This window comes from Oncorhynchus kisutch, linkage group LG20, assembly GCF_002021735.2.
Source record: "Oncorhynchus kisutch isolate 150728-3 linkage group LG20, Okis_V2, whole genome shotgun sequence".
In the NCBI taxonomy this organism is placed as follows: Eukaryota; Metazoa; Chordata; class Actinopteri; order Salmoniformes; family Salmonidae; genus Oncorhynchus; species Oncorhynchus kisutch.
The window spans coordinates 41,440,452-41,457,836 of record NC_034193.2 but is presented as its reverse complement, the minus strand read 5'-3'; the positions used below and the strand labels follow the sequence as shown (position 1 = coordinate 41,457,836).

The following is a 17,385-nucleotide window of genomic DNA, read 5'->3' as shown; positions in this document are numbered from 1 at the left end:
ATGTCAAACGTTTCCAAACATAATTTAGAACAATATAATTCCCATAGGAACAATTCACAGAGAATGGAATGTATAGGCCTAAATGAAGTGACATTGGTTGCAAAAAACAACAAAGTTGTGAACATTCTGAGATGACTGAAATAGACTGCCAAAAGAGATCACCGCTCTCGCGGATAGGGCTGTAGAATTAGAACACTATTATACAATATATCTATATCTCTATGGTTGGAGGCAACAAGAACAGAATTGATCTAATAATGTAATATAATAAAGCAAACGCTAATAGTTTTGTTATATTGCCACAGAGCCGACACTTAACAAAATGGGTTGGGTTTGTTCCGTTGGCAGGCTGGTAACATTTTTTACTTATGGTCTCCAGACAGTTAGGCTACAGACATTAACCTTATAACATTAAGACATCTAATTTATTTAATTTATATCGGTTTCGGTGGTGTCACATGCGCCCATTTTAAAACCTCGATAAAAAAATAAGCTGGATAGACTAAAAGAGACAGCCATTTTCTCTCTCGTTCTCTGCGCGTTAAGGTGTCGATAGCAGTTTTTTGTTTTATTCCGGGGCTCCGCGGCAATGGAATGAAATAAAATGGTCGAGAGTAAAAGCTTCTGCTCTGCGGTTTGTGGTTTGTCAAGGCGATGGGTTTTTGCGACACATCATCGCTGAAGTTTCGCAATGAGGCGTAGGGGCTAAGGGCAACTTTTGCTCTCGACTGTGCAGCTGCCACGACTCAATTTACAGTCAGTCCGCCATGTTGATGATCATTTAACTGGAATTCTTCACACTCTTTACACTGTCCCTAGTTGCGTTTGTAAATCTACTATATCAAAAAACTGCATGACAAATAGGGGAAGACAGATGATAAATCGGCCACAGGTTGACCTCATTTGTCATATTTTCCCACATAAATTAGACTCGCATTGTGACAAATGCAGGGGATAGCTACAATATAAGCCAAAATGTCAACATTTGTTTGCCAACACCGTCAAATAAGTAGGGTACACAGAAACATTGGCTTTATAGACAACAAAACAACATTTGAATCATGTATGAACAAACAACCGGGAAATAAATACACAGCAACAGCCGATGGATTTATGAACGAGAAAACGTTCAGTGCCATTGTAAAATAACAAACAATTTCATCACTCCAATCCAGTATGAAACATTTTCCTATAATACATAGATTTCCTGTCAATCTCCAATTTAGCTAATGTGTGTGTGTGTGCAGGTTAGAGAGAGGACATGCTTTACTTCAAACAAATTGGACCAAAAAGTATACGGACTTTAATCGAACTTGTTTTTAGGGCAGGGACACACGTTTTCCTTTTCGGGAAAAATTTCATGTCAAAGGTGCATGCGAAATCATTGCAGCAATCTCTGCAATTCGGAAAAATGATTAGGCCAACAAAACATGCCATATAAACCCGGTCACTTTTTAACTAGATACTCTGCTCTTTACAATTTGGTACCACATTGTCCATATAACTTCAAAAGGTTTCAAAATAATTTATGAGAATGGATTGGCGGGGGAGAAGAGTTGGCATGGGGAGGCAGATCAAGTTGGCTAGTTGAAGAGCGAGATATTTGCAGCGGTATTATTGTTTGGCCCTATTAATTCCCATTATTGTGGGCACCGACTGATTTATGAAAATGTGGCTTTTTTCGGGTCATGTAGCCTTCTTAGGCCTACATCTGATCAGCTAAACATTGTCACCCCCACTTACATTGTGTAAGCTATTTGAGCGTAGCCTATAGATTTAATTGTCTCTGCATAGTTTCCAAAGTTAAATTCATTTATGAGCAATTATAGGAGGCATATCAATTTATTCTTTCAATATAAATGGTTCAATGACGCACCATGGTAAATCATCTCGATGGAAATCGGTCTGCAGCCTATAATTCTATAGCAATTTTAATGCTTCAATAATGCCACCCAGTGAATGTTTTTGGGGGGGGATTCTTGTGCCAACTTCTACAAGTAGACTACAAGCCTGTGGAGCCACCCGATTGCAACAAAACTAATTAATATGCTTGCAAATTAGCCTACACAGGCGATAAAAAGGCCTCGTTGGCCTTACAGGTGTTGATTAATAGGCTTTCTAGCTTCAGTTGCATATAGACAAACAGTTTTGTTGGACAGGTTCATACACATTGGGAATTAAACCATATGCATCCAAGGTGGATTTCATAGGCCTAGGCTAGAAACTCAGTAATTTCCTCACATGTGAACAACAACCATGGATTATGGGGTTGTACCCTGGAAAAGGTAGCTAACTAAACTCAACTCCACGACGAAGGAAGTCTCTGATTAACTCCGGCAACAGAGTTGAGTAGAGACCAAGCTTTGTGGAATTCAGCTCTGACTACTTCCATTTGCCCAAGGTCGATACAAAATGTTTGCAACATTATAAAACGCTTACTGTGTACCTAACTTTGTCCTCTGTCATTGCATATGCCTTTCTTTGTTTGCTGAAATCCATACTTTTCCAATAAACATGAATCATATACAACCGCAGACATTTTGCTCATTGCTGTTGCTCTAAGATGGGAACTCAGCACAAATGTGCATGTGCTAATTGAATCCCAACAAGGAAACAGTCAGTGGTTGTATTTGATTACTGTTTTAGTAAAAAGTATTGATTTCAGCATACAAAGAAAGGCATGCAAAGACAAAGGACACACACAGGTACAAGGTAAGCGTTTCATAATGGAAACATGCTGAAGTATTGACATTGGGTGAATAGGTGGAGTTGGTGGAGTTCATCAGAAACAAGCTTCACAATAGAGTTGAGTTTAGTCAGCTTGGAATAAGGAATTAGATAAGATACTGTCCTTCAACATCTATATATATATTAAAGAACTGACCATGGATGAGATGTCATCTGAAACTAGGAGGGCTTATTGTAAAAGAGCAGTTAGGTTACTGTGATTGTCCTTAGGCCTACATGCATTTGCCACAACGCCTTTGACACATTTTAAAGCACTATAGCATAATGAGTGTGACCAACACATGTCTACGGAGTTGTCTAGACTTGCTGCTAACCTTTGTGCTCGGCCTCCAACTGCAAGGCACTACAGAGGGTACTGTGAACAGCCCAGTACATCACTGGGGCCAAGCTTCCAGGACCTCTATACCAGGCAATGTCAGAGGAAGGCCCTACAAATTGTCAAAGGGCCGGCCCTCGGCATAAGCGACACCTTAAACCTCCCCAATTTTTTGTTTGTTTGATGAATGAATCTAGCCATGTATCTAAACTCATAGTAACCATGGTCAAATTTTCTGACTAGGCACGCAGGGCATATGCACAGGGGACCTGACCACCAAGGGGTCCCCAATAATATAGTTAGTTTCTATAGTTGGAAAAAGTACCCAATTGTCATACTTGAGTAAAAGTATAGATACCTTAATAGAAAATTATTGAAGTAAAAGTGAGTCACTCAGTAAAATACTACTCAAATAAGTCTCAAACTATTTAGTTTGAAACATAGTTAAGTATCAAAAATAAATGTAATTGCTCAAATATACTTAAGTGTCAAAAGTATGAATAATTTCATATTCATTATATTAAGCAAACCAGACTGCATAATGTTCTTGTTTATTGTAATTTACGGATAGCCAGGGGCACGCTCCAACACTGAAAGATAATTTACAAACGAAGCATGTATTTATTGAGTCCGTCAGATCAGAGGCAGTAGGGATGTCCAGGGACGTTCTCTTGATAAGTGTGTGAATTGGACCATTTTCGTGTCCTGCTAAGCATTCAAAATGTAACGAGTACTTTTGGGTGTCCGGGAAAAAGTATGGAGTGAAAAGTACATCATTTTCTTTATGAATGTAGTGAAGTAAAAGTTGTCAAAAATATAAATAGTAAAGTTAACTACAGATACCCCCCAAAAATGACTTTAGTACTTTCAATTATTTTTCACTTAAGTACTTTAAATCACTGGTTAGTGACTCTCACTCATCATATTACATCAGAATAAGACATGACAATAGGCCCTAAAATGTTTTGCCCGCAAGGGGGGGGGGGGCACCCAACAAAATTTCACTTAGGGCCTGAAAAGGGCCAGCCCTGCAGCAGGCCAGGACGCGAGGTTAGTTCTGCATCTATTTTAACCTCCTGCCTGTGATGAGTGCCAGTGCAAGAAGCAAGCAATGCGGTTTCTACAAGATTGTGTTGCAAGACCGCAGTTCATCGTCTTTTGCTCACCTGAAGACACCCTTGAGACAATGTAGATCTGTATCACCCTAACATCTGATCATGCACAGTCACGTAGCCCATAAAGAAGAGAGATTCGGCACATAACTTTCTTACCATTTTATTCTTGCCAAACACATCAGGAGAAGCCTTTTCAGTTTAGTCTGCTCACATGAACAACAAAGTCCCTCTTAAAGCAGTTACAATGTATATTTGATAAAACCAAGTGCTGAAAAGGGGTTTCAAACAGAACATTGAGAAGGTCCCATGAACTCATGTTTTTTGATGATACCAATATAGGCAATAGACTAGCCTAGGGTACCATATACCTTGCCCTTGCAATGAAAACACTGAATGCCATTGAAACATTAACAGTGGTATACGCCCACAAAAGGCCACAGGCCTATCAAACGCATAAGCATTAGAGTGTAGGCCATGAGAACAGGGATTCATAATTACTTCTGTACTTCTAGTTATAACGGAGAGTGAAGAAAACAGGGTGAATAAAAGAGTAGCCGGACATTTCCTTAAATGCATTGAACAGGAAAGGCCACCTGTGTTAACTGTAGTTTACATTCTGAATATGACATGTAGGCGAAGTCATCATTAGTTCCAACAAAACGGCAGGGATGAATGTGATTGTTAGTTGGCCTACACGACCTTCTAAAAATGAATACTACATAAATCATTTCCAACTTCCCTTCATGTTTCACATTAATAGTGAATAGCTACAATAAATAGGATCAATTATAAACATAGAATTGTTTTAAAATGAATAGTATCCATGTTATGGGTCTTGAAGAAAGAACTAGGCCAATGGGACTTGAATTGATATCTAAAATGCCACATTGTTACAGAGCTACAGGGAATGAATGATATCAGTGGGTATTTCACATATTTACAATAATTGAAACCAGTAATATCTATCTTCCTAAACGTTACCCTCAGATAAGAGGCTAAGGCCATCCCCTTCGCAGCAGCCATTCACCCCCCTCAGCCAGCCTACAACAGTGCAAAGTACATGTTAACTCCAGGGTCCTTCATTGACTTGTGCAGTTTGACCCGGGAGGCCCTGTTTGTTTGGCTCTCCCTGTCGTCTCACGTGGCATGATCTGTCCAAGCAACAGACTTCTACCTTCCTAGTTTGGATCTGTCCATCTTGCAAACACACACACACACACACACACACACACACAGTACCAGTCAAAAGTTTGGACACACCTTCTTATTCAAGGGCTTTTCTTTATTTGAATTATTTTCTACATTGTAGAATAATAGTGAAGATATCAAAACTATGAAATAACATATGGAATCATGTAGTAACCAAAAAAGTGTTAATCAAATCAAAATATATTTTCTTTTGAGATTCTTCAAGGTAGCCACCCCAGCTTTGCACACTCTTGGCATTCTCTCAACCAGCTTCATGAGGTAGCCACCTGGATTGCATTTCAATTAATAGGTGCGCCTTGTTAAAAGTTAATTTGTGGAACTTCTTTCCTTCTTAATGCGTTTGAGCCAATCAGTTGTGTTGTGACAAGGTAGGGTTGGTATACAGAAGATAGCCCTATTTGGTAAAAGACCAAGTCCAAATTATGGCAAGAACAGCTCAAATGAGCAAAGAGAAACGACAGTCCATCATTACTTTAAGACATGAAGGTCAGCCAAGAACATTGAAAGTTTCTTCAAGTTCAGTCGCAAAAACCATCAAGAGCTATGATGAAACTGGCTCTCACGAGGACCGCCACAGGAAAGGAAGGCCCAGAGTTACCTCTGCTGCAGAGTTCATTAGTTCATTAGAGTTACCAGCCTCAGAAATTGCAGCCCAAATAAATGCTTCACAGAGTTCGAGTAACAGACACATTTCAACATCAACTGTTCAGAGACTGTGTGAATCAGGTCTTCATGGTCAAATTGCTGCAAAGAAACCACTAATAAAGAACACCAATAAGAAGAAGAGACTTGCTTGGGCCAAGAAACATGAGCAATGGACATTAGACCGGTGGAAATTGGTCCTTTGGTCTGATGAGTCCAAATTTGAGATTTTTAGTTCCAACTGCCGTGTCTTTGTGAGACGCAGAGTAGGTGAACAGATGCTCTCCGCATGTGTGGTTCCCACCGTGAAGCATGGAGGAGGTGTGATTGTGTGGGGGTGCTTTGCTGGTGACACTGTCAGTTATTTATTTAGAATTCAAAGCTACCACAACATTCGGCAGCAATACGCCATCCCATCTGGTTTGCGCTTAGTGGGACTATCATTTGTTTTTGAACAGGACAATAACCCAAAACACACCTCTAGGCTGTGTAAGGGCTATTTGACCAAGAAGGATGACCTGGCCTACACAATCACCCGACCTCAACCCAATTGAGATGGGTTGGGATGAGTTGGACCCCAGAGTGGAGGAAAAGCTCAGAATATGTGGGAACATCTTCAAGACTGTTGGAAAATCATTCCTCATGAAGCTGGTTGAGAGAATTCCACGAGTGTGCAAAGCTGTCATCAAAGCAAAAGGTTGGCTACTTTGACGAACCTAAAATATAATATATAAAACTTTTTTGGGGTTACTACATGATTCCACATGTGTTATTTCATAGTGTTGACGTCTTCACTATTACTCTACAATGTAGAGAATAGTAAAAAAAAATAAAGATATAAAAACCCTTGAATGAGTAGGTGTGTCCAAATGTTTGTCTGGTACTGTACATGCGCACACACAGCCCATCATTTTGCAACGTCGCTACACATGAACGCACAGACACACACACACACACCACACGCAGGCAAATAAACTGAAAGAGGGTGTCATTTACCAATAATCAATACATAGACTTTTTCTTTCTCAATATATAGACCTGAAACAAAGACTGTAAACCAAAACGGATATAAAGCCTTTGTCAAAAGTAAATCATATTTACATGAGTAAGTGCTTTTTCACTGAGCCCTGATACCATGTGTCAAAATCGCATGTACTAAAGTAGTTTGTAACTCAATTAGAAGCATACATCGTCAAGTATGACAAAAACTCTGGGTCTCATTTAGAGAATGATAGCCAAAGTTACGTACATGCAAATTATAGGAGGGTTAGGAACCCCGAAACAAAATGAATCACAACCCCACTTAATGCAAACTTTAAAGGATGTTATTTACATTCAAACATCTGAAAATACCAATATGTTCCAACACACATTTGTACAAATTCACACAGTTGCTGTTAATCCCTCGTCCTCAGATTGTCTTTTGTCAGCTTCGTTACACTGTAACGTATTCCTTAAATGTCACTGTGAGACAGTTTGTTGTAATATCCGTGATGACTATATTCCCAAGGAAAGGCTTGAATGAAGGAAAAGGCTCCTCCTCCACAGTCTGTTCTGTTGTGATAGCCAATGGCGGTTCTGTCTGTTCTGCAGTCTTCTCCTCCTCGGCAGAAGGAGCCACCTGTGTCTCTGTGGGAACTGGAGCCTCCCGTCTGGACCTCACACAGCTGAGGTCCATGGGCTCGTCCTGGTTAGACTCCAGGAAGTCGTAGTCCTGCTGGCCATTGTGGCTATGGTGGCCATTTTGGTCCGTGGAGTTGCTTTGAGGAGGTGAGGACACAGTGCAGGGTATACTGATACTCCGGGAGTTTAGAAACTGTTTACAGCCACCCCGGTCCTCGCCCTTGTCTGCCTCCGAAAGGTGACGTTTGAGGGCTAGAGAAGAGCCCTTTCCTGGCTGAGTCCTATGAACCCCCATCTCAATGGGCCAAGGGGCAAGGCTAGGTTTGTTGGTCAGCTGCAGGGGCTGATCCTCTGTAGCCTCCTTCTGATCCCTGACATTGAAATGTTTATTCTGCTCTGTCGCACTAAGCCCCATTTTGGGCGAGTCGACCTTGTCAGCAGGACACTTAAATTCGTTAGATCTGTTAGACCCTTTGTTGCAGTCTTTCGCGAATCCGTTGGTGAGACCCAGTTTCTGGACGAGCCTCATCTTTTCAAGTTGATTTTCTGCTGCATCATCATTATTGTCCGGCTGCGGCTCGCCAAGGGTTTCCACGTCTCCATTTTTAATCCTTGCCGCCTGCATGCCGTTCTCCATGTACTTGCTCATGACAATGACGATGCGTCCGTTCTTGTTTTTGTTCTTGACGATCTTCAGCTTGCTGTCGCTGACACCGTCGGCCTCCAGCAGCGGTGCGTCCTCTTTGGCCGTGGCCTTGCTCTGCTCCGATTCGCCACTGGGGCCGTTGAGGTGAGCCGGAAGCTTCTTTAGCTCCATGGTGATATCCTTGACTTTGCTCAGGCAACCAGAGTCCTTGTCCCGGACCCACTTCTGCTGCAGCGCGGGAGGCAGGTTCCAGCTGTGGTTGGTGGGCAGTTCCGGAGCTTTGGTGGCCTCCCTTGGCTTCATGCACTGGGTGCTGTCGTACATCTTGGGGTCAGGCTGGTAGTGGTGATGTTTCTTGCTGTTGAGCTGGTAGTAGAGCTTCTTCTTTCCGTTGGCCTGCTGCTCGGCCTCCCTCTCCTTGGCCAGCAGGGGCTGGTACTGGTGGTGCTTCTTGCTGTTCAGCTGGTACTGCTGGGTCTGCGAGCGCACTGTCTGGATGGGGTCCACTTGCTGCCGGTTGTCCTCATCCAGGGTGGTCTCCTGAAGGCCTGAGAGGACGCTGGATCTCCGGGCAAAGGACGGGACCTGCGAAAAACACAGCTGTTAGTTAACTGATAGAGCGGACTTTTTGACATCCCCATCTGACTGATTTTCTCTCTGTAATGAAGGTTGGGAAAATGCTATCATCAAATGGTGTTCCTCTAGATGACCTTTGGGTGAGTCCTGAGCCCTAAACTGGTGTTTAGTTCTAAACTGGTGTTTAGTTCTAAACTGGTGTTTAGATCTGTGAGGGCCTTTCATACATAATTGTAACATTTATTTGATCAAATGTATCGTAATACAGGAGTTAATTGTCCAAAATATGTGAAGACTCACCTGGCCCATCAGGTGCTTTGGCTTTGGCCCTCTTTTGCGATATCCCATAAGCTGCTCGTATCTCTCCCTGTGAAAGGCAGAAACCGCCACCATGTCACTCAAAACATCCACAATAACGGTGATGTACTAACAATAATGAAATAGCGTAATGCAATGCAGTCATTTATGGGGGAAATCCCATGCACCATTTCATCCTAATTGGTGACATGAAACATCAGTGGAATACCCCTCAGTCATATCCCCCTGTTTACCACTAGATCCTCTAACTGAACCCATGAGACATGAATTACTCATCCTTTATGTAGTGCAGGGCCTACAGGCTTCTATCCTTATTACTTGTTTACCAGGCATTGCTGTATATCAAAGTCCTTCTCATGTCAAATATGGTTTAGGCCCGACTAAATCTGCATTACTCCAAAATCATTTCCACATGCAATTAATAGTTTAATAGTTCAACATTCAATCCATAGAAGGATGGAATAGATTCAGGGCTTGAATTAACTACGCATCTATAGACTATGTAACGGGTGGATAGGATATTTTTCCTATAGCCCACTGTTTTCCATGCTTACTCTAGAGCAGTAAGTCAATACCCAATGAGTACTGATGTCACCCCCCCCCTCTCCTCCTTGCGCACATCTAATTACGGTGGCGACTCCGTATATTTTCATAGCCTGGTACTCTGCCCGGTGATGCCCCCTGGAGAGTCACGTAATTAGCTACAATAAAAAAACTCCCCCGTTTAGAGACAGAGATAATGGCGAAAACAGACACCGCCCTCCGTCAACATTTTCCCTACTGAGTGACCTGTCTCTTTTAAAAGCTGGTTTGCGCACACTGTGGGAGAGGATGACAGCAAACCCACAGGCCGAGTCACTGCATGGTTTTTGCGCCATAGTGCAGTTGTAGTTGTGTGTTCACGTCCAGAAAACCCCCACAGGAGGTTTAGCATTTACCGGCTAATAGTAACGCTTGTCCAGCAAACAAGGCATCTTGAAAAGGCACACGGTGTCTTCAAGCGGATGCTTCTACGGTTGTTACAGAGATGTTGCCTATTACTAAGTACTATTACTAATTACTATTACTAATTACTAGTGCCCTTTTTGTCTATCTAATGTTGTTATCAGTGCCTTCCTCATCCAATACATGCTGAGGTGAAGCGGGGATGGGGGGGATAAGACAAAGCATGCAGGCAAGGATTGTTTGGGCCTGGTGTCTGGATAAGCATATAGCCTGTGAAAGATGATAGCCTATTGTGGCATGGGCAAACTAAAATCAATCCATCTATTGTTATAGGCCTAAGAATATCACATAGGGACAATTCAATGTCCAATATGGTCGACCACGAAATTGTAACAGTCATACGCAAGCTATCTTTACAAAATGTTTTCAATCCGATGTGTGTGGTCACTGTGTAGGCCTACTGTTAATATATGCCTACTGAGATGTTTATTTTTTATTTTTTTTAAAATTAAAAACATTGTGATCGCATCAGGTCCTTTTTTAGGGCTTTGAAAAGGTTTAACATTGCCATAGGAAAATGTCATTCAAGTAGGCCACATTTTACGCACACCATGAGATAGAAGTGGTGCGCTATGCGCGCACACACACAGACAAACGCACAGAGCAGCGCCAACCACCCCCATTGACTACGTAAGGTTGTCACGTCAAATCGAGTCTGTCAAACTCACCTGTTTTGGAAAGCGTCAAGCAGCCGCGGGTCGAGAATGTTTTCTTCTGGTTCCCACGTGTTATATCTATTATTAAGACAGAAAGTGTGTGAGAGAGAGAGAGAAAGAGAGAGAGAGTGATATTAATATCAACATCAGCAGAGGTCGCCTTCTATCAACCAAACTACAAGCATATATCAAATGTGGCCGTCATCCGCTTGATTGCAGACAGAATTCATTGTAGTTAGGCAACTTCTAAAATCAGGTTAGCTGTTAACAGTTAGCAGTCAGTCTTGACGAAATAGGCCGACATACGAAACATAAACATTATTGATAAATGTGTAATAAAGTAAGAGCAAAGTGTAGCCTATACTCTTGAAATAGGTCATTATAAAGTGTTAATAATTGCTAGGAAGTATACTTCACAAAGTCAGCACAAGCAAAACAGCAACTCTATGAGGGCGATTAGGGTAACGTGGGGTAACAAGTCCCCGGAGTAACTGCCCCCCCTACATTTCTCACAGAAACCACTTTGTCACCCGTCTAATCTACATTTTCTTTTAAGTCACTCGAACAAAACGATTCTGAGGTAAGGTGATCTAATTATTGTCATTTAGAAAAAACGTACATATATAATCAAATTACATTAGACCTATTCACTTTTTATAGATGTACCATTAGGGCAATTCAATGCAAGATAATGGTACCTAACTTAGCATGTCCAAGTCATCTGCAAATAACTCCATTGAGTTACACAGTCCGTTTTTTCTATATACTGTAGCATTTGAACATGATTTGGTGTGAAAAGGAGAAGAGGAACCTTACATCAAAACCTCATCATAGTGAGGATATTAATAGTGAGATGTGCGATGCCATTTTGTTTCAATATTTGATTTATTTAACTTAAATAAGATACATAGATTATAGCTTTTAAGAGCTAATTACAAGAACATGTTATTGGGGGGCTAGTTACCCCACGTTACCTTAATTTTCACTTAACACATCAATTAGTGATAGCATCCTAAACGCCATCGATCGAATCAAACATTCTCTTCAACGCGCGCAAAGACGCACCCGCGCCACACACACACACACACTTGAAAACTTGAAATATTAATTTGCATTACTAAGGTAGTACTAAAGTATGCTATAGTATTTTAAAAGGTAACTTACTTTGGAGACCATCCTCGCCACTTGACTAGGTATTCCATCCTCCCCTATACGCAGATGAGAGAACATATTGGTTCATTTGATTATAAGCGGTTCTTTGACATTATAGTCTATCTGCAAAAACACAACAACAACATAATTTACTTCCATCAATTACGCAATATATGGTATAGTGACACCAGAGAACCCTGTTTGTGGATATTGAGCAGTCATATATTTGAAGTGTTTTCAAACCTTTCGATTCCGCTTCTTCTCGATGCTCTCCACCGCAAAGACGTGCTCTCCCGCGGCGGGTAGCTCCATTTTCGATGCAAAGGGAAGGTTTCTCTTCCAATCCCTGTAGAAAATGTCACCCTTCCCGCGTGTGTGCTGTTTTTCCGTCGTTCAAATTGATACGGGAGATGTCCCTTCTCTCCGATCTTCCCTCTCTTTCCCTCTCACTCTATTTGGAATTCGTTGGCAGTAGCAGTGCGATACGTTTTGCTTTGCACACGAGAAGGGGTCGCAGAAAACTGTTAACGCAAAGAGCCATTGACGTGACGTCAGGAGGAGGAGGAGGCGCTTTTGGGGGCTGGGGCAGTTTCATGCTTTAGTCCATGGATGTGTAGGGTGAAAAGGAACTGCAAGAGGGTACTATGAAAAGTATAATGTTGTTTTATGATATGTCAAATTGGGAATTGTAACTGAATATTTGCCTTTTACGCATGTCATCCAAATCACGAAAAAAGGAATCAAGGCTCCATGCCCATTTCCTTTGATCTATTTTAATTAATGTAGCCTATTTGTTAACGTATTCATTAACATTTTCACAAGTGTATGGTAGATATTTCTAAAGGACACACCCATGATGTCCTTAAAGGCTGAAACCGATGGATAAATGAAGTGATTGTCATTGGTGTGCGACTCATCATCAATAGGCCTACTGAAATTCAACGTTGGGGTCCCACACCAAAACAAATATATGCAACAGTTAATTATGGGTATGGTAGGCCCTATGTAGCCCATAACTGAATGATACAATAAATGGTACCCTGAGCATTTAACCACGATAGAAAACCACACTGATTAAGCCATAGAAGATTGTATTAATCAGTCCCCTATCTAATTGACACATTATACTAATAATAACCATCATCACCCTCATAGGATTGTGATAACTGTAATATGGGTTTCCCAGGTTATTTATGATCGTTTTCCAAAGACTTCACACGGGGATCTTTGAAAGAAATTCCATAAACGTGAGCTTTGCTATTCGCCTTAGTGACTTGGCTAACATACCCAATGGCTGAGCAAGGCTGCGTCGTGCTGGTAGGCATTTTCCATAAATATCTACCCTCTCCATCCATATGATCTGTCCTTCTTTAATACAAGGTCATATGTAAAGCCATTTTCGAGAGCCAGTGTCGCGGTACGGGGCATCTAGTGAAATTTCTCTGCACATTAATGGCCCGTGGTTGTGTCAGAGATATGTAGGTCACATCAGTCAGTCTTAAACCCGGTTGGCATTTCTTCCACCGCGTTTATTTCTGCCATGACTTTGACGGGCACCAGCCGCTGCGTTATCGACAGACGCATGGGCCTACCTCTGGCACATAGAAAAGACAACATAATGTGTGTTAGCTTTTTTTGCACCCTACAACAGCACAGTTATTGCCGCTGGTGGTGGTTCGTGTGTGTCTTATGCCCGCTGTCTTTTTGAAACATGAAAAAAGGTTGAACATGTTGACAAGTAGGCTATAGTCACCGCGCACGCACGGTTGTACACACGCACGGTTGTACACACACGCGGGCGCGCACACACACACGCACACACATACACGCGTAGATTTCGCTTGTCAAATGACCTGTTATATTGTATAAGTCTGACACATTGTACAATTATTGGTATTTGTCTACATTGTTATTTATTTCGTTATATGTTTTCGGTATAAAGGCGCGAGCGTCGAGTATAATTTTAAACCTAAATAAAATTCAGCAGCTCAAGGGTTAAAGGAGAACAGTTCATGCAGGCGGCAATGTTCAGCCTATTGCAGACAGGCACGACTTCCTTTCCTTATAAGGCAATGAGCTCAAAACGTCAGACAAATATCACATGAACTAGTTGAACGACCAGCTTCACAAGAGTATTTGGGCACAAATTCACTCCCATACTCACGCTGGCTATCAAAACATTCATTCCTTTTCAATAGATTCAAAGGAAAGACCACAAAGCATTGTCATCGTGGCTCGAGCAGCGAGCTTTGAGCGGTCACAAAAAACAGCAATTCTATAACATTCGCAATCTTCTTCACAATAAATACCGTTTACTGCAAGGGCCACAATACTCAAATATACGTATTTGGATGAAAACCATTTGAAACGAAGTTTTGCCATCTTTTTTTAGTAGATACACTATTCTCCAATCACACCTGACCCTTGATATGCCCATGGAAAACTCATATTTGTATGTCACCAAAAGGCGGTGACTGTCGTATCACCTGTCTTGTATAGGCTATGCGAAATATTACAATTTATGAGCCATATCAGTTAAAGATGTAACACCGGATGTAATTGGGATAAAAATGGGCACCAACACATCATTTCCACTTCACTGTCTTTCAACTTGCGCGTGGCACATGTTCAAAGGTTCAAGGGAACGCGATGCACGTGCAGTCCAATTAATATGTTATCATGTCCGTGCAAACTCCATACGATGCTCATTCAGTTCGGAGAATAACCCGACAGAATGAACAGACCCTTTCAGCAACTGAAAGCTCAATGTCACTTATAAAAAAAAATCAGCAAAGGGATCTACATGGCCAAATTGAGGAACAATTATATCGTAGACTAGGCTTGCATCATGTCATAACTGCAACCAGCCATTCCAAAACTACAGTAATTCGATGTTTATTAGGGGCATTTCTTGTGAAGTCATCACATGATGAACCTCTAACCCACAGAGATAACACATGATTCATCTCACGATAATAAAACTATGTGAAACGCAGGTTCAATGTTTAATTGGAGATTTCCATTCTTACATAGAATGATGACCACACATGAGACTGAAAATAGCCTACACAATTTCCTCTTAACTTAGAAGGACAGTTTATGCATAAAGGACTTTCAAAGTTATTCATTTGTCTTGATAGAAAATGATGTTCCTGACAGCACAAGGTTTACCAAATAGGTTACAATGGACCGGGTGATCTATTTCATTTAGGTTACAGTTGCCATGGTTGTTGGGATGAACAGCCAGATTGTATAAAGAATTTGAGAAGACTTGTAGTGTGATATGCCCTCCTTTCATGTAAACCCTCTATTATATCCCTCAAGCTTTTATAAAACAACTCATTGAACCCCTGACATGTACTTCATATCCTCCATATGTCAAATGGGATTTCAACTAAATGTATTGAGCAAAATGAATAAACAAAATGAAACATACACACTAAAAACAAATGGTTCGATATAGTGCCATATATGGGTTCTTTGGCTTGTAACCAACCTTTATTTGAAGGTTCTATAAAGAATAATGCTCATAAGGTTCTAACTGGAACTCGTATGGTGCTATAAAGAACCCTTTCCCAAGGTTCTATAAAGAACCATTCAAAAGAAGTTATATTGTAGCCCCCAAAAAAGATTTTGCTATGGTTAGAACCCTTTTTGGGACTGTATAAAACCATTTTTGAATTGGATCTTTATAGAACCTTGATAGAAAATGGTTTTATAAAGAACCTTTCTCAATCATCTCATAGGCTCTTTGTAGAACCATACAGGTTTTCCTATTCTGGTTTAATAGCCATATTATATTGTTAAAATTCCAGTGGTTTTATTATTGTCTTAATTAACCAGTTGAATCAGGTGTGCTAGCTCTGGAACGGCTTTTTTTAGAAACAGACAACCATTACATTTACATTAGGTCCACATGAATGGGTCCAATGACATGCATTAGGTATGGGAGAGAGAAAAATATGAATTATGTTAAGCAACATGGTTGGTCAGAAATGGAAATTATGGCCCTCAGAACAAGGGTAGGGGATGGTGCAGGGTAGGTACAAAGAAGAGGAGGGCATTCGGGTCAGGGGTTTTGAAGGGAATCGTTGCTGCATGTATGAATCTGTTTGAAGGGATGTGGGCAAGAGAGCAGGGAGAGCTAGGCAGTGTACAAAAGGGGCAGTATGTAGTGACAGGATGGTTTATACAACAGGGCGACATCTGAGTAAGATGACATTTAGCCTACACGTAGGAAATTAACTGACTTTATGTGCGTCAGAGAGAAGAAAACTGACAAAGATCAAAATGACGAAGAGCTTAAATTACGACCAAGAAACTTGTGTATGGAGAGAAGACATGAGAGTTTACACAAGAGGAAGGGACCAGGAAGGGAATTTATTGTCCAAGTATGTAATGGTGGAGAATGATAAGAATAATACAAAGGATTTAGAACTGAAAGGGACTGTACAGGCAGGTAAATCAAGAAGAGTCTCAGGTGGATGTGACAGATGGGGGAAGGGATGAAGAAAGGTTTGAGAGTTGAAGCAGGAGAACAAAGTCTTGGCTTCGGAAATTGACTAACTCAACTAGATAATATAGCATGGTAATTTACATAATATTTACACCATGTATATGCTAATTAGGTGGAGTTAATGACACCTGTTAAACTATTATAAACTATCACGATTTGGAAGACCAAACAAGTGGCTACCAATGGAGGTCTTCGTCATTAGGATCAGTGACTTTTATTCAACTCAATCATTTAAGTCCTCCACCCACATAGTAATCCTGACTTTCAATAACGAAAGGAATCATTTCCAGGTTGGGGCACATTCTTATGGGAATAAAGAATCAAATGTGCCACTGTGAGTGATGAATATCTCCATTGAGCTTCAATATTCCGGTTATTCAAGAAACATCGGCTCTGATATTCAGTCATTCATAATAGGGACCATCACAAAGCTCTCAAATGAATAAACACACATATGACTCATTCATAATGGCTTTTATGCCAGAGGGCCGTTTTAGTAACGTCAAACAGCAGCCTTCCCAGCAGCCTTCACCAGACACGACGCAAGTCGTTCACGTCTCTCCACACATCAGGGGAGAGAGCCACGATGTCACGATGACTCAACACTCTCCTTAGAACAGGCAGGGTAATTGGTTGGGAGTCTATGGAGCAGCTCAGGACGTCAGAGGCAGGTAACAGTTATGACTTTTGAACAGTCAGCTGACTCACAGTTGAGAATGTTCTATTCATGTTTTTTCTTCTTTTTCTCTCCCCTCTGCTTCGGTTCTAGTGACGTACTCTCTCCCTCCCTCTCTCTCCTCTCTCTGCGTCTGTCTCTCTCTCCCTCCCTCTCTCTCCTCTCTCTGCGTCTGTCTCTCCCTCCC

The 17,385-nt window shown here is 41.3% G+C and overlaps 1 protein-coding gene across 1 annotated transcript; it reads right to left on the bottom strand.

Annotated features, from left to right (window-relative positions):
* Nucleotides 1-7,003: 7,003 nt before the first annotated feature.
* On the bottom strand, nucleotides 7,004-12,570 carry LOC109865985 (E3 SUMO-protein ligase CBX4). The gene is made up of 5 exons (XM_020454507.2): nucleotides 12,250-12,570; nucleotides 12,019-12,062; nucleotides 10,867-10,932; nucleotides 9,176-9,242; nucleotides 7,004-8,884 (listed from the first exon to the last, which is right to left on the bottom strand). Exons 1-5 carry the CDS (start codon nucleotides 12,316-12,318, stop codon nucleotides 7,466-7,468), a joined length of 1,665 nt encoding a protein of 554 aa, XP_020310096.1. The 5' UTR covers nucleotides 12,319-12,570; the 3' UTR covers nucleotides 7,004-7,465.
* Nucleotides 12,571-17,385: the final 4,815 nt, after the last annotated feature.

Bases quoted from the DNA above. Each gene is read 5' to 3' on its own strand.
- LOC109865985 (XM_020454507.2), bottom strand. From the start codon at position 12,318: ATGGAGCTACCCGCCGCGGGAGAGCACGTCTTTGCGGTGGAGAGCATC. The intron at 9,243-10,866 runs GTGAGTTTGACA...TGCCTTTCACAG, and splicing joins CTTGACGCTTTCCAAAACAG to GGAGAGATACGAGCAGCTTA. The intron at 8,885-9,175 runs GTGAGTCTTCAC...TGTTTTTCGCAG, and splicing joins CAAAGCACCTGATGGGCCAG to GTCCCGTCCTTTGCCCGGAG.